Source organism: Trachemys scripta, chromosome 8, assembly GCF_013100865.1.
Source record: "Trachemys scripta elegans isolate TJP31775 chromosome 8, CAS_Tse_1.0, whole genome shotgun sequence".
NCBI classification, from domain to species: domain Eukaryota; kingdom Metazoa; phylum Chordata; order Testudines; family Emydidae; genus Trachemys; species Trachemys scripta.
Window position 1 is genome coordinate 93,421,246 of NC_048305.1, and position 25,705 is coordinate 93,446,950.

Below are 25,705 nucleotides of genomic sequence, written 5' to 3' on the forward strand. Positions count from 1 at the left end.
GAACTGTTTTACTATCTAAAAGGGGTGCCCTTGTGACAAGTGTTTGATGTAGGAGTAACTGGATGAAATTCTCTGGTTTGTGTTATACAGAAGGTCACACTAGATGAACTGATGTACCCTTCTGGACTTAAAATCTAGGAATCCATTAGGAGACTCTTCCATCACCCTACCCTTCTAATATACGTTCTGATACTGTGCTCATCACCATGGTATCTGAACACCTTCCAGCAGTGCCTTATGCATCATGACTAACATCTGCCATGTGTTGTTTGTTCCCTCATCCTCTTCCCGGGGGAGAAGTGTATGCAGTGGAGTGTCTTGTTTTGGTAGGGTTTTTAAAATATACGTGTTGCCGTGTATTTTTTAAAAGGCATTGCTCCTAAAAAGAGGTGGGCGCACATAGGTGTCCTGTACGTGACACATGATCCATTTACTTTTTCAGCCATATTGTCCTCTTTTCCACCTTCTCTCTTCCTCCCCGGCACCATTCCCTCTGTACCTGCTTTTAAACTGTCCCCTCTGCTCCTCTTGTCATCCTAACTTCTCTGTTCCTTCTACCGCAAACCCACCAATGTTCTATTTCAAGTAGAACGTTCAAGCCCACGATGTTTGAGCAAGTTCGTAACAAAAGGCACACAAATCTCCCAGACCCTGGCAGAGAGAGAGAGAGAATGCACAGTGGCCATTTAAACCTAATGGAACTTTCAAGAAGCTGCCTGCAAAAACACTGAGGTCTGAGAATGCCCAAATCAGAGAGGCTGGGCAATATTGCCAGTCTTGGGAGTCCAACTGTGTTTATTCTCTAGGTTATTGGATATGGAAATGACTTATCATTTTTAAAAAAAAACATAGTAGGGCCAAAATCTGCCATCAAATAAAAATGACTTCACTAGAGATCTGATGCTAGAATTTGTAACTCATCTCAATTTGTACCCTATGTATATTGAAATATAAGAAAAAAGTGATAAGAACAGTAGTTGATTGGACTAACCAGAAGATAACTGACATCTTTCTGTAATAATCTGATTTTAACATACTATTCTAATTCCAGGTGCTACAGTATTATGCTGCAAAGATGGGTTTTTTAAAATAAATTACTAGATGATGTGCAATGACCAAGCTATTCAAACATAGGTGCTTAAAATGAGTCACCTAGGCTCTGCTGCAGCATGTCCTGAAGTCAACGTGACGTACGTGTGTGTTTTAAGAGCTTTGTTGAATCTGGGCCCTAATTCCGTAGTTAGAGACCTAACTAGATGGCCTAATCTTCAAAGGTGCTAGGTACCTGCGGCTTTTATAAATTCCACTACAAGTGTGGACACTCAACATCTCAGACTTCATTCCTAGGGCCTTGTCTGCACTGACACTTTTTGGGACGTCTCCCATCATTGCACAACTCAGGTGCAACTCCACTGGTACTAGCAATGGTATGGGCGCTACCCTCGACCAGCTGCTGGCGTTCTTAGCACCGCATTATCTAGCACGACTCTGAGAATGGTTTGGTAACTTGATATTGTTGGTCTAAACAGACCCATGACAGCAAGGGAAAGATTCCCCAAAACTGCCAGTTAGACACAACTTAAGCATCTCAAGTTGGGCATCTCAGTGTAAAGACTACTCTTGAGAACTTGGCCCCAAACCTTTCTGCCTTATTTTTCCCCTTCTGTAAAATGGGGATAATAATACTTGCCCACCTTGCTGGTGTTTTGTGATGATCAATTCACTAGCGTTTGAAAAATACTATATACATTTTGCAAAGAAAACTAAATTCCTTAATTTGTTTTAAGATGTAAATATGAGTGGCTAAATCCTCAGCTTGTGTAAATTGCCATAGCTGCATGGCCTTCAAGTGAGCCACAACAATTTACACAAGTTGAGGCTCTGGCTTGCTACAGCTGAGTATCTGCATAATCTTATATTTGTAACCTCTGTACTCCATCCCCTCTATTTCCCTGCACCCCATAATGTTTGTTCCTCTCATTTGTTTAGTCTTGTCTTTTATTTAGATAGAAGCTCTTTAGAGCGGGGGATGTGCCTGTCTTTGTTAATGTAATGCTTAGCACACTGTGGGCCCCAGGAATGTAAGAAATAGTAACAACACTAGAATGAACACACAACCCTTCAGTGGCTGGCAACCTTCTGTCAGCACAGGCTTGGATGTATTTTTTTAAACATTGCCATTAGGTTACAGAGTTACCTTGGGTAACTTCACCTCCCCGTGCTTCACTTTCCCATCTCTAAAATGGGGATAATGATGCTGATCTTGGAAAGTGCTTTGAAGTATATTGATAACACTAGCTATGCTGACCCTACCTACAGTGTAGACACTACCTACGCCGATAGGAGGGATTTGCCCATTGGCGTAGGTAATACATGTCCCTGAATGGCTGGCTTAACTATGCTGCTCACCCCTGACTGATGTAGGTAAACCGACCTAATTGTCTAATGTCTAACAAACCGTAGGGGCTTCTCCCTCAAATCTTCAAGGTGCCCTTATGCTGAGTGTTGTGATCACAGTGAACTGAAGTCAGTTACATTTTGGGGACAGGGGAAAAAATTGTTTTATAGGCCCACTCAAAAATGCTAAGGCCTTGTGTAGTTGCCACAAAGCCTGATTAAGGGGGAGCACAGAGGCCGTGTCTCCTGAGTTTCAGGCAAGCTCCCTGACTTCTGGACCATCCTTCCCCTGCCAGCTTTGTTCCTCTCTCCTTGACTTTGATGTTTCCTCCCACACGCCTTGATCTCTTTTGGAAATAGCCTGGAAATGACTCCCAGACTTCAGATGAGCATTATGAATGTAGTAATACTCTTTCCTAGAGGCAACATATAACTGGAAACCCCCCACCTCTCTTTAAAACACAACTTTAATTACTTGACTTCTACCAAATGTTCCAAGTCCTGCATTTTCAAGTATGTGTTCCAAGGAAGAGTTTTGTGTTGGTGTTTATTTATTTTTTTTAATTTCCCCAAAAATTTCTTTCAAGTGTTGGTTACATTCACTTTATAAAGGCAAAATAACTAATTGTGTTTATACTGTGGTTAACCATGAATAAATTCCTAAGCAATTAGTCACCTGCTTAATGCACGAAATATAGTAGATGCAGTACATCCTAGTGTCCCATTGGTTTCAGTGGCATACCAGTACAGCACAGCAGATGCAGTGGGAAGCCAGCAATGATGGTTTTCATGGTTAATAGCCATGAAACATTTTGGGTAAGATTGAACCATCAAACTGGTTTTGAGAGCAGTGCCGCAAACTTGGTGCAGAACAGAGTTTGCAGCAGGAATAAAAAAAATACATATTTAGAATCTACCATCCCCAATATTGCTAACTGACTTACATGAATAATAGGAGCTCTGTTGTACATGCAAGTCAACTGGCAACATTATAAGAAGGTAAGAGGCATGAAAACTGCTGGCTCAATGCTACAAACACCCTGCTTGTCCGTTATCATCAACATGTTAATCTGCAGCAGTGCATTGGGAAATTGGCATGGCATTTTTTCTTTTTATGTATCCTATCAAACGTAAAGTTTCTCTTTGCTTCAGCCTTTGACTTCCTCATGGTGATATGAAGATCACTCATCCTAAGCCCTGGGATAGTCCAAGATGCCATTCTCCCCTTTTGTCCCATTGTTGTCACCCAACTCATTGTGTTGTAACTTTAATACTTTCATTTTTTATAACCTAGGAGAGTTAAGAGTGGATACTTTAGAACTGTATCAGAGGGCTGCGAACTGGCAAATTATTTCTACTTCTGATCCTAGTTGTCCAACTCCTCGTGATTTTAATGTATTTTGGCTGCTGTTTTGTAAATGGGAGAGAATTGTGTTGATCTTCCTGTGCCGCTGTGATTTTAAAAAATAAATCTAATGGATATGGAACCTCTGTTGCCGAGATTACAGCATCACATAGCGCTATCAGCTTAAAATGCAATGTTGTGCTTAGTGCTTAGTTCATTAAGGCATTTTGTCAATCGGCTCATTTGGGCCTATTAACTTAATTGTTCTTTGTGAACAAATGGGTCATTCTCTCTCCACAAAGAGAAAACCTCAAAGCCAGTTTAAATATTTTGGGGAACTCCCATACATGCAAAACTATGCATGCATATGTACACACACACACACACACAGTGTGCACACACACTTTTTTGAGTGGAATCTCCATATTGTATGGATCAGATTGGAAATGAAAAATCAGAAGGAGGAATGTTTTGTTTTTAAAACAAATGCTTCTCGATCTGTATGGTTGTACTGTTGCAAATGTCTTGTACGTACCTAAGTTAAAGTTTCTTTGTGCTATAAAAAATAGTAATTTAACTGAGGAAAATCCAAAACCTGGCAAGCTAAAACAAAAAATCCTTTCCCAAGCTGTTTTGATAAAGTTCTCTTTGTTAAATCCCCTACAGTGTTTTGTGGTTCATTTGCCCGACCTCTCCCTCTCTGTACAAAAAGCTGATTTCCGCCCCCTCCCCACCGTGGAATGTAAAAGGATTATCCCCCCTTTTAATTTCTCTTCCTGAGATTTTTTTTATTTTATTTTTTTTAGGGGACATTGTTCTACTCACCAAACCTGTAACTTTAACAGAGGGTGACAGGGTGACCTTGACGACAGATGTTCTTATGGCAACAGATGGCACTAGCAAACCCGAGAAGCTGCTGTATGCCGTCTCTGTGCCACCTGTGCACGGTCAGATTGAGTACATCAATTATCCCGGCATGCCCATTTCCAGTTACAGCCAGTTGGATGTGGTAGCCCAGAAGGTCTGCTACATTCATGACTATAGCCATGAGGCTAGTAAGGATTCATTCAGGTGAGAAGGCTTCCCCGTTACTCTCCAATGTATTTAAAGACCTTGAGTAGGCTAAGGGTTAAATTTGCTTCTCATTTACTCCCTATACCGTGCAATAAGTGCAGTATTTAATGACCGATATGGTAGTAGCGAAGAGACTGCTACAATAATATCGTGGTATATTTTCATCAGTACAGTCATGACATATTTTTATTATTGAAGTCATGTGTCCAAAGGCAATAGGAGACATGCATGCTTAGTATTGAGGGATACCTGGCTAGATGTTCGTAATCAATTAGCATGTGAAATCAAAATATGTTAGTACATTTAAGAGGGGTTTTTTTCCCCCTGCCCTTTCCAAGATCTCAGGTGGTGGGGCAAGGAAAATAATCTATTCCCCATCTGAAAAGGTAGTTGCTCTCTGGTCAGTTTCTTCCTCCTGAAGAAAGAAAAACTGGTAACGTTGTCTGAAATTATCGGTAGAACTTAATCCAGATGGTGGTGTCGTTTCTAAGAAAAAGCATATGTTGGTTATTATGATACTTAAATATAATGGTTTTATATTCCTCCAGTGGGTAAAAAAGGCACACAACAGGGCTGTTTTTTTTAATCCTATGAATGGAGTGGGGGAGGCAGGAGATTTTATCTTCCAGAATGGTGTGTTTCCCAAAAGATGTGGCAAATTCAATTGATAAGAACCTGCTGTGAAAACCATACTCCAGTGGAATGCAAATTTCTGAGCAACTCTGCCCAGTAACAGGGCAGAGACTTGATTTACTGCCCACTCTGAAATATCATTTTATATATTCTTCTGGGCTTTTTAAACATGTTTTTCTTTCCGATCTGCTTTAAAAGTTATTTACGCTCCCTTTGCAGCAAAATGGGTACTATAACTAATTTTATTCTTACTATGATTAACTAGGAATAATTTCCTAAGAAATGAGTCAAATTAACAAGGGGAAGAAGCAATCAATAAATCATGAAAGTGGTCTATTTCTAAGTGGGGTTAAAACCACCATTAAATAAATCATAGATTCTAAATTATGACCCACTTGGATATGAGAGAGAATCTCTTCTCCCCCCCCCCTTCAAAACTCTTGGAGAAAGGGAACATTAAAAAGTAGGTGCAAGCTTCTACAGCCCTTTTACACCATCCAGGAGGTGTAAAGGAGACAGAGCCACCTGCAGGAATCTTCCCCAGTATAAGCGGTTTCCATGGGCTGCTGTAATAATACCCAAAAAGCTGCCCTGGGCTTGGGCTGTGGCAGGGAGGGAGGGGGTGTATTCACAGCTGCATGCTGGCTACTCTTAGCTGTGAAATGGCTGTTAAGGGGCTGTAACTGCCTAACATAGGTTGGAGTATCCATGGGGCCAATCTAATTTATGTTGGGGATCAGACCCAGAATATGGAGGGCACAAAAGTTGCTTAAAGTCCCTTTGCCTCGCCACTGGTGTGCCTGCACTAAGCACAGGAACAGAGGGTATGTCTACACTGCAGTTAGACACTTGCAGCTGGCCTGTGCCAGCTGACTTAAGCTCATGGGGCTCGGGCTATGAGGCTGTTTAATTACAGAGTAGATGTTCGGGCTTGAGCTGGGACCCTCCCTCCTTGCAGGGTCCTAGATCCTAGGCTCCAGTCCGACCCCTAATGTCTACACCGCAGTTAAACAGCTCCTTAGCCTGAACCCCTGAGTTTCTGAGCTCGAGTCAGCTGGCACGGGCCAGCCGTGGGTTTTTAATTGTAGTGTAGACGTACCCTGAGTGACTAGCCCTCTGGATCTAGGACCTGCCTGATCATTTTTATTACATTTTTTTCCTTTATATTGTTGCTTTGACTTTGCTGTTGCTCATGCTGGTATAACTCCATTCATTTCAATACAATGACTTCTGATTTGCACCAGGGGAAATTAGTTCAGAATCAGGCTTACCATGACTATTACCTAGTTTATATTCTATTTCCTCTGCCTTGCATCAAGTGTTGTCACTTACCCCTTTGCAGAGTGAATGCAGAAAGCACACAAGGTGCAAGGTGTAACGCTGCACTCCATAATGTTTTATGGAAATATGCTTATGAGTGTGAATATAATGTAACTGGAATATGCTTTATGCGAAAGGTCTCTTGTAAGGTATCATTACAAATCTCATAATCTACTGAGTGTGTTCATCCTATTTGTATGTATGTATCATACTTGTATCTGAAGCTAGAAGTATAAATATAACTCTGAGGTCCTATTGTAATTTTGCAAAGTGTGGGCCATTGATGATGGTTTAGAATCTTGATGGCTCCCATTGACTAGGACAATTGGTTGTAAATGGTCTGTTTACTTGCAAGCCTTCCTGGCTGCGTGCAGGCTAGCCCTGGAAGAATGAAGGCTGGGGTCTCACAGGACATGTGAACATGTCACCTGATACTGGAATCCATCTTAAACCTGGTGCTTCTCCATTTAGAATGAGGGGCAGGGACCCAGAGAGATGAAAGATTCCCGCCTTGTGCAAAAGCTATAAAAGCTAGTCCTGCTAGTGAAGGCAGGGGGCTGGACTCGATGACCTTTCAAGGTCCCTTCCAGTTCTAGGAGATGGGATATCTCCATTAATTTTTTTTTTTTAAGGGGGTGGAACAGAACATAGTGGGTCCCAGTCATGAGAAAGCCCCTGCTTTTCACCTAAGATGCCTGCTGGAACTATCAAGGACTGTACAGGGGAAAGGATTGGGCCCAGACTATGAAGGAGTCTAGTCTGTGAAAGACTAGACAAAAACAACGAGGAGTGGCACCTTAGAGACTAACAAATTTATTTCTTAATGTATTAGGCTTAGACTTGCCTATTTTGTTTTATTTTGCTTGGTGATTTACTTTGTTCTGTCTGTTATTACTTGAAACCACTTAAATCCTACTTTTTATACTTAATAATATAATATATGGAGATATACCTATCTCATAGAGCTGGAAGGGACCTTGAAAGGTCATTGAGTCCAGCCCGCTGCCTTCACTAGCAGGACCAAGTACTGATTTTGCCTCAGATCCCTAAGTGGTCCCCTCAAGGACTGAACTCTCAGCCCTAGGTTTAGCAGGCAAATGCTCAAACCACTGAGCTATCCCTCCCCCTAAAATCACTTTTGTTTATTAGTAAACTCAGAGATTAACACCTGGGGGAGCAAACAGTTGTGCATCTCTCTATCAGCGTTATAGAGGGTGAACAATTTATGAGTTTACCCTGTATATGCTTTATACAGAGTAAAACAGATTTATTTGGGGTTTGGGAGTCTGGGTGCTGGAGATAGGTGACCTGCTGAGTAGTTTTTGGTTAAAGTCTGCAGCTATGGGGGCATGGGATCAGACCTGGGTCTGTGTTGCAGCAGGCTAGTGTGTCTGGCTCTACAAGGCAGGGTTCTGGAGTCCCAAGCTGGCAGGGAAAATGGGCTCAGAGGTAAATTCAGCATGTCAGGTGACAATCCCAAGGGGATCTCTGTGACCGAACCCGTCACACAAGGTAGTTGAGAATTCCAGCCCTGTTTCTTTTGGAAATGTTTTTTATTTAAGGCATGCTATCAGTAATGAAGAGGAGTTGTGCAAACACCATCCACTCTATGCAAATGTACAGAACCTTTTAACTAGAACTGCTAAAACATCTCAAAATTTTGAAATTTCAGCAAAGCTTTTCTTCAAAATTTTGATGGGGAAAAGAGATCGAAAGGAGCATTCCATTTTCTAACCAGCTCTTCCTTTAACCTCATATTTGCAATTATTTTTATGAACTATTTTCCTCCCTAAAAACATCCATAAAATGGAACCAATTCACTGGTGTCTGTGGGCCCAGTTCCCTTGAGCTCACTTGAACTATGTTTGCTTTTGCCCTTGAAGAATGGTTCCCCAATGTTTTGTATTCTAGGCCAAGACTGTTAGCTGGTGTAAATCAATAGAACTGCATTTATTTCAGTTGTGCTAGGTCCATTTTACACTGGCTCTTTGGCTTTATAAAGAAAGTTCATAATGCTGCTGCAAAGAGTCTCCTTATTTTGTAATGTGCTTCTCTGTCCAGAACATTGGGTGTGTTTGTGTGAGTGATTCTTTTGGATTCATTCAGTTGTTTGGTTTGGTTTCCATGGAGTAAATCCTGGTCCCTCTTTTACAGGTGTGGAGTGCTTTCTGGCAGTGGAACTGGTATAGTTCCTCTAGACATGGTGTGTGTGTGTGTAATTAGAGGGGCTACACAAGGGATGCACACACACTCCCCATGTGGCACAGAGCTCAGTTCCACATCTGCACCCATCAGCAAGTAGGTGTTGTGAAAGGCCAGGGGCCTCAGTCCTTCTTTTGAAAATTAAAATCTTTTGAAACTGTAAAGCCCTAAGGGCTAAACTGTGTCTGTAGGCCCCGTGTTGAGCTAAGGGTGCTGTGTGAGATGCTTTCCCCCTGCCCTCCCCCATGAAGGAGTAACTGTGCATGGCATTAGGACTCGGACACCCCAGGAATTGTGATTCCTTCTCTACTTCCCCCTTGCTCTAGGGCAGTGGTTCTTAACCTGGGATGCACACACCTCCTAGGGGGTGCGAGATGCCCTTTCTGGGGTGTGAGACATGCCAGATTTTTTTAGAAGGTAAATCATTGAAAACACGCATTAAGCACAGGCATGTAAGTACAACTACTTTGTTTCATCAAACCTATGTATGTATTAACATTATACATTTTTTAACGATTACTAGAATATGCAAACAAAAATACATCTAGGTTTAAAGAACTGACCTACTTCAATGATTTTTGAAAAGGGGTGTGAGAACATATTTTGATTTTTGATGAGGGGTGCGAGAACATATTTTGAGAACCAAAGGGGTGCAGGCTGCAGCAAAGGTTAAGAACCACTGCTCTAGGGGGAGTAGTAGTTTGTTTCTGGCCTGTACCAGCAGTGAATTCTGACAATCCCATGGTGCGTCAGCAGCAGTGGCCAGTGAGGAGAGGGATGGTAGAGCCAAGACTCCATCTCTCTCTCTCTGCCAGTTTTCCACCATCCTGTTCTGGGAGCAGCGGGGGAATGCAGCACCTACTTACTCCTACTCATGTCAGATGAAATCCTGGTCCTATTGAACTCAACTTCAGTGGGGAAGGAATTAACCTCCGGAATCAAAGGCCATGTCTTGATGGGTAAATGGTGTTTTTTCCCCAATCATGTTAGCTCAACAAGGCCAGCTAACCTAACTTCAGATGTATTTACCTGCATTTTAATAGGGTTTCTTAATCACATTAAGCTATCTTGAGCTAACATGATTGAAAAATATGCCCTTTTTTCCTACCCAGACATACCCAAAGAGTGGGTAGCTGATGCAGAGATGTGAGCAGAGTTCTTGCTTTGTGCTATGGGTATGTAGTGCATGTCACACTCTGGCTCCAGGTAGCTGCTAATTGTTATTGCTATACATTTTGTGTCACTTATGGAAATATTGCCCTGTTGCACCCTTACCGTTATATGAACTGTGCTGTTATGGAATCGGCCAATCAGTGTTGGCGAGATTACAGCATCGTTATTAGGAGTAGAGATTTCACCAGCCAGAGTTAGCAAGACTCACCACATTTAGCATAACACACAAGTAATATCTGCGCTCCTCCTATGTGCTAGTCACACACTCCTATCCACAAGCATGGCTTCAAATACCATAACTGCATTTATGACTCAAGTCTTCCTCTCTACTAAAGACCTGTTCTTCACCCCCTATCCTATTGTGCATCTTGGCCTGTCTTTTTGTCACCCACTCGTGGATATTCAGCCAACAACTTCAAGCTCAACACTGCCAAAAATAAGCTTCTGATTTCCCTCTTCTTCCTCTCTCTCTCCCTCATGAAGCTTTCCCCTTCTCTGCTGTTTCTCTGTCACCATGGATACCACCACCATCCTCCCTATCATGCAAGCCTTCAATCGAGGCATCATTTTTGATTTGGCTCTTGACTCATGCTACCAGGCCATATCCAAGTCTCGGCACCTCTGCCTACATAACACTTCAAAGATTCAGCCTCTTTGTCTGTCCTGCCAAGCCTCTTGTCCAAGTCCTGACCATCTCATCCCTTGACTAATGTAGTCTCCTCCTCTCTGGCCTGGAAGTCAGCCACATTGCCACTCTAAGTCCATTCAGAATGCTGCTGTATCTTCTTGACGTGTTGCTCTAACTGCATCAATTCCCTCTTTGTGTTCCTCTACTGAAAAAGCCTGATCACCTTATCTCTGCCTTTAGGATCCTTTTACTATTTGCCCCTGCCCTATCACTCATGTTTACTGTCTTATCACACCATTGACTCCCGCCTTTGCTCTGCTAGTGATTTAGCCTCAGTCGCCAGCCACTCCACTTCTCTCAAGCACCTTCACCCTCATACAGCCACCACCTTATCCTCGTTCAAATCCCTCCTTAAAACCTACTTCTGCTGCGACACCTACAAATCATTCCTGCCTGGCATTGGCTGGTCAAGTGGCGAGTCAGGACCTCTATTATTCTGCTAAACCCTCTCCCTTATGTTATCTCCTCTCCCTTCTTACCCATGTCCTGTCCGTCTGTTTTGTTCACCTGCCCTGCCCTGTCTTTCATCTAGGCTATAAACTCTCTGGAGCAGGGGCCATCATCTTTGCTATTTGTCTACTTGGCTCTGCTTGTCAGCACAATTGGGCCCTGACCGGGGTTCCTAAGCACTATTGTAACACAAATAAAGTAATGATAAATAGCCCTTGATCTACACGTATTAACAGTGAGCAGCCTAGAAATGACTCACCCAAAAAACGATTGCATTTAGAGAGACCTGACATTTTCCTATATCTGCTCAGACTACAGCTAATATTTAGGTTCCCTCTATTGAAGATAAAATCCAAATACTAGCCTGGAGTTGCAGTGGTGGTATAGCATTGTCAGTTCCACATTCACGGCTGGATTTGGCATCCCCTCAATAAATGGAGGCTGATCACACAAAAGAGATTATGTGCTAAGTACCTGTAGCAGAGGGCATCGTCTGTATGGCTCTTCCACCATAGGTGATTTAAAACGGGCACACTGGGTTATTGTGGGGAGGCATGGGGGAGAGAGAGATGCCTGCTTTTCAAGAACGAAGGAGTTAAAAATCATTTTTAAAAAAACCCTGTGCCCTAAATTAATTTCTGCTGGTAATCTATATTGGGTTAAATAACTCCTCATTATTCTTCAACACAGCTGAGGCTTCTCAAAATGTTTATCTTGTTTTGTAACTGGTACCTTCTGGCATGTTCCAGTGCCAACTCTCCTAGCCCTTGCTATATTTCATTCTCACTATTTTTGGAATGGAGCTGCTGGTTCCAGGTGATTTAATAAATTGCTTCTTTTTTTTCCCTGTGTTCCTTTTAACTTACCCATCTGCTCAACACATGCGTAACTTGCAATCTGTCGGCAGTTTGCAGAAAGACAAACTGTCAGAGCTGCGTGCATTTGACAACTTTGTTCCCAATTAGATTAGTGGTAATTTTAACAGATTTCAGGGCAATCGAAAAAAGGGATGACATGTTATTAAAGCATCAATTTTGACAAACCCGAGCACATACAATTTCAGTGTAAATTATTTTAAATGCTTTAATTAAAGTGGTGAAAGATTTACCCTTTTAAGCAGGAAGTGACTGCAAGACAAATATAAAGGGAAAGTGGATAACAGAGTTTCCTAAATGGTTTATGCTGCGCATGGCAGTCCACCAGTCACCACCACCATAATCTATGACTGTAATGTTGGAGGCATAGTTAATTATTCATAGCCTCCTCTCTGTAGCAGATGTGATTAAGAACATGAAGTGCAGTATTTAGAGATCTAAGCACTACCTATGAAAATCTCAGCTCAAGCCTCTTTTAGATTAGAAGCTGTCAGAAAACGGCCTGGGAATCTAAAATGGTGGATATATTTGTAAATATCACCCATTTGCTCTTTGTTCTGCAACCCGTCCCGTAGTACAGATGCCCAAGCCCATGAGTGGAAGTGAGTGGTTATCTGGAGCAAGCATTGCTTTTCCTATATTTGAGGACATGTTACCACCTTCAGAGCCCAGTAAAAGAATGCAACATATATTATTTAAACTGAATACAGCACTCAAAATTCATCAGTACCAGAGTGCTTATACCATATGTATAGTACACTTAACCATTTAAACAGCTTCATGAATTATGACACCAATCCAGCATTCTTCATGCAACAAACCTCCCATTGGCTTTACTAGATGATTTTCACAGTAAGGAGTGCAGGACCCATATGTTATCCAGCCATAGTGTGTTGTTGGACTAACTGATTTGTTCTACTAGAAGGAAATAATCCCTTAGTTGCATCATCTTGGTGGCTGGAAAATAATGTGCACACATTTAGCTGCACCCATGTGGATGCTCAAAACAGGGGGCGGGTTGGGAAGGGAACAAAGAGCCCTTGATATCTCCTTGCAGATGCTATGCAGGAGCCAGGCACAATTGCAGTCCTACCCTCTTGTCTGTACAGAGACGGCTCCCCACTAACACCCTGTAGGACACAGGCCTCTCCAAGGGAACTAAGAAGAGGTGAAATGGTGCAGCAGGCATGGCTTTCCTAGGCACCAAGGATTTTGGGGTAAACAGGTTAAAGTTTTGGAGCAATGTGATTCCACATCACCCGAAACTGGGACTGTCCTTAAAGCCATAACTAAGTCCTTATATCCCAATTCTGCAAAGCCCTTAAGAACACACTTAAGTGTTTTGCTGAATCAGAGCCTAAGTCTTCGAGGAAGATCTCATTGTTGGACGGCGAAAAATATAAAAATAAAGAGCTGCATTCTTGTAGAATTCTGCATTGTTATTTGTGCCTCTTATTTTTCATTGAAAGTTTAACGTTCATTCAGATGTTCTTCAGCTTACAGACCTGGATAGTCCATTAAAAAACCTTACTTACATAATTACCAAGCACCCACACAGTATGGTCATCTCTGCATGGCAGAGACTGTCTTGTATTGGGGCCAGTTTACACAGATGGATATCAATAACATGGAAGCGTACTACAGACACAAATGGGGTGCTGGGAAAATTGATAGATTTTCATTTGTAGCTATTGACAAAGTCAATCATGGTTTTCTGGTCAATGGGCAAATGAGAGAAGAGGCAGTGGAATTTACAATATAGGTAACTATGGTTATTAAATGTAGCTATCTCCCTTCTGAAGCATCTCTTAAATTAAGAAGTATCTAATAAAAGACCACTAAGTTCTAACTAGAGCTGTGTTATTAACAGATTTTTTGGATTGCAGGCAAGTCTGAAATTTAAATAAACAGTTTGGGGTCAAATTGAAAATGAACCTTTTCGAGAATTGTGGCAAATCAAAATTCATAAAAATCCTTTTTGAGTCAAACAAAACTTTTCATTTCAACAAAATCAAAGCATCTTGTTTTGATTTTGACCATTTTCAACCTTTTTGATTGTTTTTAAAAAAAATTAAAGAAAATTTTGAAATGAACAGTCATTTCTAACCAAAAAAATGAAACATTTCATTTTGAAAATGTCAGAACAAATTGTTTCAGTATTTTTCAGGGTTTTTTTCCCAACTGAAATAATTTGTCAAAATAGACACAAATTTATGAAACATTTTTATGTTGCCAAATCTGCATTTTTTGCCCAAAAAGGTTTCAGACAATTTTTTTTGCCCAGCTCTAGTTCTAATTATGAGGGAGGAACAAACCATTTGCTTTTTTTTGCCTGCTTTTGGGAAAACTTACCTCCTTGATACCATTATTTTTCATTTTGATATAGCTTTACACTTTTCAGTTCAAGCCAAGAATTGCTGAAAATCTTGTGTGAGAGAATGTTTCCATGAAAAATCTGGGCCAAAAGTGTAGGCTCGAGAGGCTCAGATATATTGAAAATCATGTGAATTTGAAGGTGCTTCTCTGAATACAATGGAGCCATTAAAATATCTGAGAGCAAATCTCTATTAACTGCATCTGAAAGTACGTACCAAGCCCAGTGGGCCTCTTAACTGCAAAATACTGTAAACTGAAATAGCCAATGTTCATTAACTGATTAGTAATTAACAATGGTTATTTCTAGGGCATGACTTAAAAGGCTTATATAGAACAAAAACTAATTTGTGCTGTTTGCCAAAACTTGGAGCAAACAAACGTTATTTTTTTTAAAGTGATTTACTTATTTTATTGTGCATTTACCTCTGAGCCTCCTGATTTTGATTTACACTGCTGGCAAAGATAGTATGAAATGTTTCTTGTGGTATTTCTGACCCAACCAGGTACTGGAAATCTCACAAGACTATTTGATTTCTCTACCAAAACTGTTCAGATAAGCAAATCAGGAGTATGAACGCTTACCAGTGTGAAGCAACCAAAAGCTTTTAAGATTCACCCCTTGAGTGAACACTATCCATTGTTTTTCTGATACTCCACATTGTATAGTCTCATTTTGGTTGTTGGGTTTAGTGTGCAGGTGCTGGGTGGCATTGGTGGCCTGTGAGATATAGGACATCAGACCAGATGATCTGGCAGTCCCTTCTGGCCTTAAACTCTATGGCAACTGTGAGTTTTTCAGAAGAAACTACATCACTACATGGAGTTTGTTCCAAGCTATATAGATTAGTAATGGGCATACACTATAAAGTTCAGATCTGGATTTGAACTTTGCCAAAGTTTGGAGGGTATAAGATCTGGCTAGTCCTACATTTCTATGATCCTATGATTTAGGAGCAAAAGACCAATTAACTTTCATTGAAAATCCTTTGTCTCTTGATTGCTAGAGATATTCATCTTTATTCTCTGTAATCTAGAGTATCCTAATTTCCTTTCAGTGTCATTGGTATTTTCTGATCTTCTTGTAGATAACGTGGACAAATGACAGTAATGTCATCTGAGATTTCAGGTGCTGGATATTGAAAAATTATAGGTACTGTGAGGTTTGTCTGGCTAACATTTCAGCAACAAATGAATTGTTTCTTGTTCCTTATCTCTCTCATTTTTATCAGTAATTCAGAATTCCATAACAACTGAAATGTGTATGATATAGAAAAGCAGAGTTCAACATTTTAGAGAGTAGAGGATCAGATTCCTAGCCAGTGTAAATCAATGTAGTTTTACTGACTTACTGGAATTTATTCCAGTTCAGTGAGAATCTGGCCCAAAATCTCCAGCTAAAGGTTTGTAAACCTTCTGGTATAAATTCAAATTCTGTAGCTTGCTTGCAAAATAAAACACTGTAACTTTAAACATACTCCTTACTGTGTGTGCATACTTAACTGCTTATTCAGAGCTGACAGGTTTAACATGTCTGGTAAATCAGCCTTCACAGTCACCAGAGAGAGGCACCTCTGGCAAAAGTTCAGAAGTCAGTGTTTTGGAAAGATTGGTTTGACCAGCTCTCAAGTGAGAGTGAATCCCAGACCAAACACAGTCAAATCTTAAACGACATTTAACCACTGTGATGCTGAGGCTTGCTGCTGTTGAAATGCCTTCGAACCTCGAGAAATATTCACCCATTTAAATCTCAGGTTATATTTATTGTGATTTAGCTTTTCTATTTGTTTGTTGTTGTTTTAAAATCCTAACTCGATATCTCATGAATTATTGGATAGGCTTGTGCCAGAAATTTTAAAAATATGCCTTTTACACCTAGACATTATAATAAAGGTTTTGTCTTACTTTTCAGAACATATCTCCATGATTGCATCTTCAATACCTATTGTTAAGATGCTTTCTTAATTCTAGTTGGTGTCTTAAATAGTCACTTGGCAGACATGTTTTCATCCAGATTGTTTCATATTTAGTTCACAAAAATAAAAAAAAAGGTATATAAAGAGTTAATAGGAAGTAGCGCCCAAATTGCATATTTCTTAAACTCATGGCCTAGTTTACTTATCAGTTGTCATAAGATGTCATGTGGGGAACCATCATTTAAGAATTGCAGAATGCAGTCAGTGAAGCAACTAATTAGTTGGACAGTGGCATGAAGGTGTACATCCCAAAGGAGTGCAAATTATCAGAACAGGTGAAGAAAGTTTTGCTAGATCAGTATCTCAATGGTATAAAACTCAGCACTTGGCTGAATTACAGTGACACAGACTGTGTGGGCAGCTTTGTTCCTTTTTTATGGACTGTACACTACAGGGGATTGAAATACCAGCATTTTCCTTCTCTAGACTTTTTTCAGAACGAAACTACCAGTTAGCTGCATGCTTGAAAGAACACAACCCGAAATGTACAGGAGTTAGAATAGCTGAACATTTCTTGATTTAAATTCTGTGGCTTTCTTCCTCCTTTCTACACTGTAGTTTGCTGCTCTGCTCTCATCCTTTCTTCACAGTTGTTGCAAGAATCAGTTTTCCTTGTTACTCATTTAGGCACCAGAATTAAGGAAGCAACACCAGGATTACCTTCCAGAGGCAAAGGATGAATGCATATATAGTACATTGAAGAGAGATACAGCTGTCTTTTGCCTTCTTGTCCCATTGACCGCTGCTGTGCCCCTGAGTGGATCATCGGCAGCTGGGATGGAACCTGGGAACTCTGGATCTAATTGCATACACCTCTGCTGCCTGAGTTAAATGGCCCAGCTCTGTTAGCCAAGGTTGTAGCCAAGGCCCAGCGACCATTAGAGGGGGACCACATTGAGTTACACAGACCTCTGCTGAATCTGTGCTTCTAGGGACTAGCCCAACCACGGCTGTCTCCATGCACAGCACAGTGGGGGAAGCTAGTGGAAGTGAATAGAGTAACTCCCCACTTAACATTGTCCCGGTTAATGTTGTTTCATTGTTACTTTGCTGATCTATTAGGGAACAAGCTCGTTTAAAGTTGCACAATGCTCCCTTATAACGTCGTTTGGCAGCTTGCAGCATTCTCTGGAAGAGCAGCCCCTCTGTGTGGGGATTAGAACCAGGGGGGTCAACCCCCCCCATCAGCTCCCCTAAATTCCCTGTAAGGTATGTGGCTTGGCAGCTGCCCAGCAGCAATTCAGCTGTCCCTTCCCCCACTGCCGGGCTGCTCCTGCCCTCGAACTGCTCCCCAGAGCTTCCTGCTTGCTGGGGGAGAGGGGTGCTGATATCAGGATGTCCCCCTGCTCCTGCTACCGCCCACTCCGTATCCCCTCTGCACAAAGCAGAGGAGGGGGACAGGGCTCAGGGGCAGAAAGGAGGGCACTTGCTGGAAACTGTTGCTTCCTGTCTGAACTGGCTGCTCTGCTTAAAAGGGCAACATGCTTGAAGTGGGTACAGCGTACTTAAAGGGGCAATGCACATTTCTCTCATTCATGCATGCACCGCCCAGTACTTTGGAAAGTCAGCACCTGTGCAGCCGGGCATGTGCTGTCAGGAGGAGGGAGTGGTGCGCTCCAGCCGGATAGCGTGGGCTCATCATCATGTTCAGTTTTTGCAGGGAAGTGTTTGCAGCTACTGCCCTGCATCTATTGTGTTTCCTCCCTCCTGCCTCAGTCCATGCTGTTTTGTAGAGTGTGAGGCTACATTAACAACAGCGTAGTAACCCTTGAGGGCTCAGCCGAGTGCTAGTTCATCATTTAGCAGCAAGGCATTTCCTGGGAAATATTCCACCCTCTCATACACCACCATCTCAACCAAGCTTCACAATCATTCATTGCTGTGTACAATATTAAACTGTTTGTTTAAAATTGTTTAAAGCTTATACTGTATATGTATATAATGTCTTTTGTCTGGCAAAAAAATATTCCCTGGAACCTAAACCCCCCATTTTCCTTAATTCATATGGGGAAATTGGATTAACTTAACATCGTTTTGCATAAAGTCGCATTTTTCAGGAACACAACTACAACGTTATGTTCGTCATTCATCTGACAAAGTGGGTATTCACCTCCAATACGTCTGTTAGTCTATAAGGTGCCACAGGACTCTTTGTCAATGTTAAGTGAGGAGTTACTGTACAATCTTTAGCTGCTTTCACTTGCCGTAGCTTCCCCATGAGGCTAGCAGGGAGACAATTTGGAGGAGCCCAGCTGGCCCTCCTGCTTCACTACCCCCAGGTCCAGGGAACCCAAGCTACACAGAGCTTCCACCAAAAAGATTCCACAGGGATAGGAAAAAAGGGGGAGTATGATGCTGGGTCCTCTCTCGATGTGGACATGGAGTGGGATGGACGACTTTAAAGGGCTTTGAAGTTTATGAAAAGTGCTAAATCTGCCTTTTATTATGAATAATGATCAGCTCTGTAGTGAAGTGATGGGGAAAACCAGGGGACACAGCAGGGTACTGTGCTTCTAGTTGACTTTTAAAAACATATAAATAAAAAAATGATTGGACATAGTGTTTTTAAGAATCCTCTTTAAATCACCACATGAAGATTTTATAAACACTGTACAATTTCTCCTCTCCTTCCCTCATCCCACATACAGTGCACAACAGGTCAAGCAACATGACAAAATCTCTCCAACACTCCAAGTGAAAGAAAGTCCGACCACCATACAGAACCTGAAAGATGGCAGGCTTGGAATTCTGATTACGGCTTGCAATTTGAAAGTCACAGATGTTGACAACAAAGATGAAGATCTCACCTTCAAAGTTCAGCGGCCTCCTTTCTTTGGGTATCTGGAAAACTCAAAAACAGGTATTTGATTTGCATGTGAACTCTTAGCTGGAGGGATTTGCAATGGATAAATCAAATAGTATTTGGAATGGGAGTAAACTGGTACTGTTATTTCAGTATTTATTATTTTACAGTACTCCAGTGTGTTATAGATGCCTCATAATAGCAATAGGGATAGCTCAGTGGTTTGAGCAGTGGCCTGCTAAACCCAGGGTTGTGAGTTCAATCCTTAAGGGGGCCACTTAGGGATCTGGGGCAAAATCAGTACTTGGTCCTGCTAGTGAAGGCAGGGGGCTGGATTTGATGACCTTTCAAGGTCCCTTCCAGTTCTAGGAGATAGGATATCTTTATTTATTTAATCAGAAGCTCTGGTCCCTGCCCTGAAGACCGTATTATCAAAGGCCCTGATCCTGCAATTATTTATTCACATGTTTAATTTTATGTGGTGAGCAGTCCCACTGAAGACAATGGGACTTCTTAACATTAAGCACTTCCTTGCAGGACTGGACCTTATTTCAGGCATGACGCAAGCAAGGAGATATTGCTGGTGGAGGAAGGAAGAGGGACCCTCAATAAAATGCTGTGGTTACTCAGCAGGGGCTAGTGCAGAGCTCAGTGGAGTAAAGGAATTTTGTTTATATCATAAATCCAAAGAGAGAGGTAAATATCACTGTTGACTTATGACTTGTAGGTATGACAGAAGTGGGGACAATGAAGGGATCTGAATGACGAGATGTAGTGGACCTTACAGACCAGCTCAGGAAGGGCATTCTTGAGGGTAGGCGACACATGAAAAGAAGGATGGAGGATAATATGACTTTGACTTTAGTAGACCCAAGTAAAAACCAAGCCACTGGACTTCCTGGAATGTAAATAAAACACTTTTTTTTTTCCAAATTTTGCTGCCAATATACTGTATGGTCATTTAAAATATTGTAGATGTTCTCCCTATGTTCTTGGGCACCCCTGATCCCCAAAAGTGGTGGACCCCCTTCTTTCTCCACAGGAACTCTGACCTCCCCACCACACACATTACCAATGGACCCAATGGGGGCGGGAGGGGAAGCATGTAAAGGACAAAGAGATGATGACATAAGGCGCCCACCAATCCCATGACAACAACTAAAAGCCCTCTGTGATATCAGTATAATGGTGGGCAGAACCCATCCCTTCCCAAAGCCTCCCCACAGGTCTGATCTGGACAGTGGGACTGGAGCCGAGGTGTAGGGCTGGTATCCCTCCCCATGCAGCCAGCGGCTCTTCTTCCAGCTTGTTGGTGTCCCAGGCAATGTCAAGCCCTGGTTGGCTCCTGGGTCCTGCTGCAGCTGGAGCCTACAGGCTTCACTAATTTTAATGTACCACAGCTTCTTGGGGCTCAGGCTCTCTGTGGTGGAACAGGGGAGAGCTCTGGATAGGTCCCAGGCTGTCTGAGTGGGAGAGTCAAAATGGCTGCTTCTGCTCCAGCAGTGGAGAGCAACAACCAGCCTCTTCCCCTCAGTCTCTCTCCCCCTGGCCACACAGTCCTTCAGACGGAACCTCATACCAGCTAGCCTGATCCAGGCTCTTTGGAGCCTGCTGATGGTCACCCCAACATGCTAATAAAATTCCTTGTTGTGTCTCCTCCAGCACAGGCAACACAGGCTGTCTCATTGGCAGGTATTTACTTCTGTGCTGCTGTCTGTGGGAGCTGCTGGAAGCTGCAGCTCTGAAGCCCTCAAACTAGCAGAGGCTGCAATACAACACAATAAGTGGGTAGTACCACCTAGTATTAAAGTTGCTTTGCATTATAACACCCTGTTTTCAGTTGTTTATGACTTTGCCAAACTTTAACAATTTGCCTGAAATTTTCCATGCTGGGCATCTGCCAAAGGCTGATATTTTTGGAAAGTTTCAGTCAAAACGGTTCAGCCATTCTGAGAATCAGGCCAGAGAAAAATTCATTGTTGTGCCCATGTTAAAAAATTCTGGTGACCTTTTCTTTGAACTAGGGTGACCAGACAGCAAGTGTGAAAAATTGGGACGGGGTGGGGGTAATAGGAACCTATATAAGAAAAAGACCCAAAAATTGGGACTGTCCCTATAAAATTGAGACATCTGGTCACCCTACTTTGAACAGCTCTAGTGTCCCCATGCTTTGGAGGAGTGACTTGAAATTTGGGAGTGGCCTGTGTGTCAGGGATGTGCCTTTTGTCATCTGCATGAAAATCTGACCAAATTTGGCTCAATTATAAGCCCCTGAAAAATTGCAGTTTGCACATGCTCAATAGATTTCTTTGATTTTAGCAGCTGCAAGAGATGGGAAGTAACAGCCCAGTGGTGACTGCTCTGCCGCTTTACTTGCATTGTCTCATGATGCAGGTAGGTTGCATAGGGAGATAAGGAGAGCTTTTTTATACCTCCTTAGTCCCCTGCACAGATGCACTGCTTGGCTCACTATTGAGCTCTCAATGATTATGAAAAATACCCAACCAAATGTCCCATTATGCTCTGATAACACCTGAATTTAGGCAAGATAAATGTCTAAGGGATAGATTCTTGTTTCCAAAAATTTAATAGGTTTTAAGATATTAAATTGCTTCCCCCCTCCATCTCCATCTTTCTTTTCTAGTATAGTGCAGCTACTCTGAGTCACTGTTTATCTAATTTAATTAACATTTGCCAGTGCCTGCAACCTAAAACACTGTCTTAAAACATTTGCTTGAAAAGCCTCCTTGTCCCAGAGCTGTCATTTTTAGCATGATGGATAATGGATAGAAATAATTATCCTGAATAAGGTTAGACAGCTTAAATGATTTGAGTTTCAAAGAATTAGTAGTCTTAGCTAAACATCTTATTTTTCAAGACTCATTAATAATAAAAAATACAGCAGTGACCATAATGAATTGGAAAATTTGATCTCTGTTATGATGGTACATTGTCTATTGCAGGTAGTTATGTACACAGTACTTTTACCCAGAATGATTTAAACCAGCAGATCATCTGGTACATCATAAATTCCTCCACTGAAGTGACTTCAGATAGCTTTGAATTTCAAGTATCAGACGTGGCAGGAAATACAATGGTTCCAGAAGTGTAAGTGTCAGAGTCCAGTTGAGTATATTCACTCGAGAGGGAGGGGAGAGAGTGGTATAATCTGTCTAGGCAGGGGAGTATGTGATCTTCACAAATAGCAGTGTGTGTCTCTTTTAAAATATCAAGGTGCTTATAGCTTTTCTGAGGTGACATTTTATCCCTGCAGAAAGGATTTATTTTAAATTTCAGGCACATTTTCAGAATCTAACATGGTTTTAGGTGGAGTTTGAAGGTTCTGTTGTCTGCTCCCTGGCCAGATCTAATACTTGATGGAAAAATAAAACATTCAGTAAGAATCTGGGCCTGATTTTGACCTTGCCTATATCAGTGTAAGTTGGGAATAACTCCCGGAAGTAACTGATAAACAGTTCTCAGCCACTTTTGTGGTTCCTTGATCCTGGTGCTACCTGGGGGTCCACAGTCCATACTGTTTTGTTTGGTTTTTTATCTTCCCAAACACTGTGTTTTAAATTTTTTGGAAGCTTGGGGAATTTAAACAAAAATCATCATAAAAATAATGCACCATTTCACTTCTAAAACCAAATCAAGTGTCTGTTTTAAAAAGGAGTCTTTTCAAGAAAGAAAATGTCTATACATAGTATAATCCAGAACTTTCCCTTTAACCCTCACTTTTTATCTTTTATATTTCTATTTTTAAGATTTCTGCCCTGGTGTAGAACAATGATTTTAAATTCCTCTAGCGATGTACAGTTTTATGGCTCCTGAGATAGCATAAAATTGCATCGTAGGCTGTATTTCAAGTGAGGAACTATAGGACAATGCAGTTTGCAAATGGTAATAGAGCTCAGAAACTGAACTCTGGCCTTTCTATTCCGTGCTCTTTTTATTATTAAGTCACAGAAGAAGTGAAATGTTACAGGAAGACTTTAAATCTGCACTTTTTTTTTTGGTATAACAGCTGATGAATATGTGATGGGGAAGAAAATGAAGAATGCCTGGATACTGAACATAAGTAAAACATTGGACGTTGAGGGGTCAAGTATGTCAAATTATGGGATACAGTTAAATCTGCAGATTCTGTCCAGCCTGAAACATTCTGGATGTACTATTTACAGTTGTGCAGGGTTAGTATGGTAGATAACTTTGTCCAATAGCTGCGTGGTGCAGAGGATGTTAGCCCCAGGGCTCGATCCACAGCTGTATTGAGCTCCCCTGAACCCAGCTAGGAGCAGGAAACAATGGTGGCTATAAGCCACATTTCTGTGCTGCATATGCTGTAGCAATAAGGAATATTTTAAGATCTAATTTCTTTTCAGACGTGAAATGAAATGGTCCAGAGTTGAACTGGTGGAAACTTGCTATCGTGTCTGTGAAAATGTTGGGACTGTTGCCATTAAGGTGGTAAGGACAGGACAGAGCGCAGAGCCATTATTTGTTGGTAGGATATGAGCCCTGTTTCTATGGATGGATCCCTACAGACAGCATTTTTGTTGCCATTAACACTTGCCGACAATATGAATCCAAAATTCCTGATTGCTGTGTCTAATGCAGTTTATTGGTGTCCTGTTTTGTTTTTAAGGTCCAAGAGGTTTCAGCTAGAGTTGGCTTAGACTTCACTCACAGTCTTGCAAGTTTAGTGCAGTTTGATCCTGGTACAGCATTCATTTCATTTCTTTCATCTTGAATGTATTAAGTATAGTTTCATAAACTGGCTACAATCATTTTTTCTTTCATACAGCAGATCTTAAACCAATCAACCCTTTCCCTTAACGGCTGGGAAGCAGCAAAAAAACAGCAATTATAGCTACACATTTGGGAGCCTTAGTTTTTGGGTGCCCGACTTAATGCCAACCTTCTCTGAGAATCATACCCTTTTAAGCAGTATGAAGTTGATTGTCCTAAAATTGAGTCACTTTAAATCACCGATTATTTTTATTTGTCTTGTTTTTTATATACTGTCTCATTTTAAGTCTGTGATCCTCAACAGAAGAAGGCTTTTTCTGCATTTCTTCCTTTCTCTTCCTTCTTCCCCAGTAAGATAGGATGACTGCCCTCAGATCCTAGTCTGGAGGTAGATTTTGTTTTGATCGGATCAGGAGAGTCTCCATATGTCAGTGTTTGAATAAAAAACCTTTAGGAAAGTGACACTAGCCCAAGCAATATTAAAATCTTGTTACTAGCATATACATACATGTGTTTCTCTCTGTTCCTCTCCAACATATCTCAAGATGCTGACACACAGGCTTTCCTTTACGTCCCAACTAAAACCGTGCCTGCTGCAGCCTAGACTCCTTCCCGTCCAGCTTCTGGAACTTGTCCAAGTCATTGCAAAGTTGAAAGAGTATGTCTGGAGTTCAAAAGATAGAATTCTACCTGGTCATTACCTCAGGGAGGAGCTGGTAGACAAGAAGGCTGTTTGCCATCTGCATTCTTAAGATCAAACACAATGGTATCAATGTCCTTGATGACACTTGTCCCACTCACAGTGGTGACGATCCCAATGGAGGAAAAAGCAGAAGTCAGAAATGTGGCAAGAGGGTCAGATGGGTTTTCAGAGACGCTTCATTATGGATTCATTAATAGATGCTCATGGGCACATTATAAGAAGATGGCAGCAAATTATCCTATTTGTGTATTTAACTAGCCCACGGGGCAGTTTTCACTCTAGAATATTTGGGATTAGCCCCTTTGGAATTGTGTAGTGTGAATATTTTGTAAATCCCCATGGAATGCTTCAGCCCTGTTTGGGACCCTTTACACGATATAAAAGGGGCCTAAAAGCCCTGGTTCCAGCTGTGGGAGGTTTGCCTGGGTGCACACTGGAGATGCCTTTTGAGGCTTCCTTTGCAAGCCCTGGTGTAGGGGCAGGAGGTTGTGTGATGAAGATGGGGCTGCTGCAAGTAGTGGTGTGAAGATTCTGGATGGTGCTGTGTAGGACAGCCCTGGGAGTCTCCTAAGGTGGTCCAAATTATTCCGGGGTCCTCTCCAGCTCTCAGAGCAGCCCAGGATCACTTTAAAGTGGCTTTATCCTCCCCCCCTCCCCTCAGGCTACAAGTTCTGTGCTGCGCCTCTCACCCTCTCTCTGTCTACATGAGAGGTGAAAGTGCACTGCCAGCCTTTGATCATTTTTTCCTTTAAGATGCAGGCTGAAGGGTGGTTTCAGCCATGCTTGGTTATCCTCTGTATCCTTCAGCAGTGAGTTGTAATATCATGTGAGCAAACTGCCTTTATGCAGCCATGCCCATAATGCTGCCAGGTGTACTTGTTTGGTTCTGTGACCCTTGTAGTGAGGAGTGGACCACGCATGTTGTTTGGACCTGTCACTGA

The 25,705-nt window shown here is 41.8% G+C and overlaps 1 protein-coding gene across 1 annotated transcript in view; it reads left to right on the forward strand.

Moving 5' to 3' along the window:
* The window catches only part of LOC117882109 (FRAS1-related extracellular matrix protein 1-like), a 100,475-nt gene that overhangs the window by 62,873 nt on the left and 11,897 nt on the right, over positions 1-25,705 (forward strand). The window contains 6 exon segments of the mRNA XM_034780091.1: positions 4,549-4,813; positions 13,802-13,919; positions 19,165-19,366; positions 22,273-22,417; positions 23,695-23,819; positions 23,953-24,030. Coding sequence (XP_034635982.1) covers positions 4,549-4,813; positions 13,802-13,919; positions 19,165-19,366; positions 22,273-22,417; positions 23,695-23,819; positions 23,953-24,030 — 933 coding nt within the window.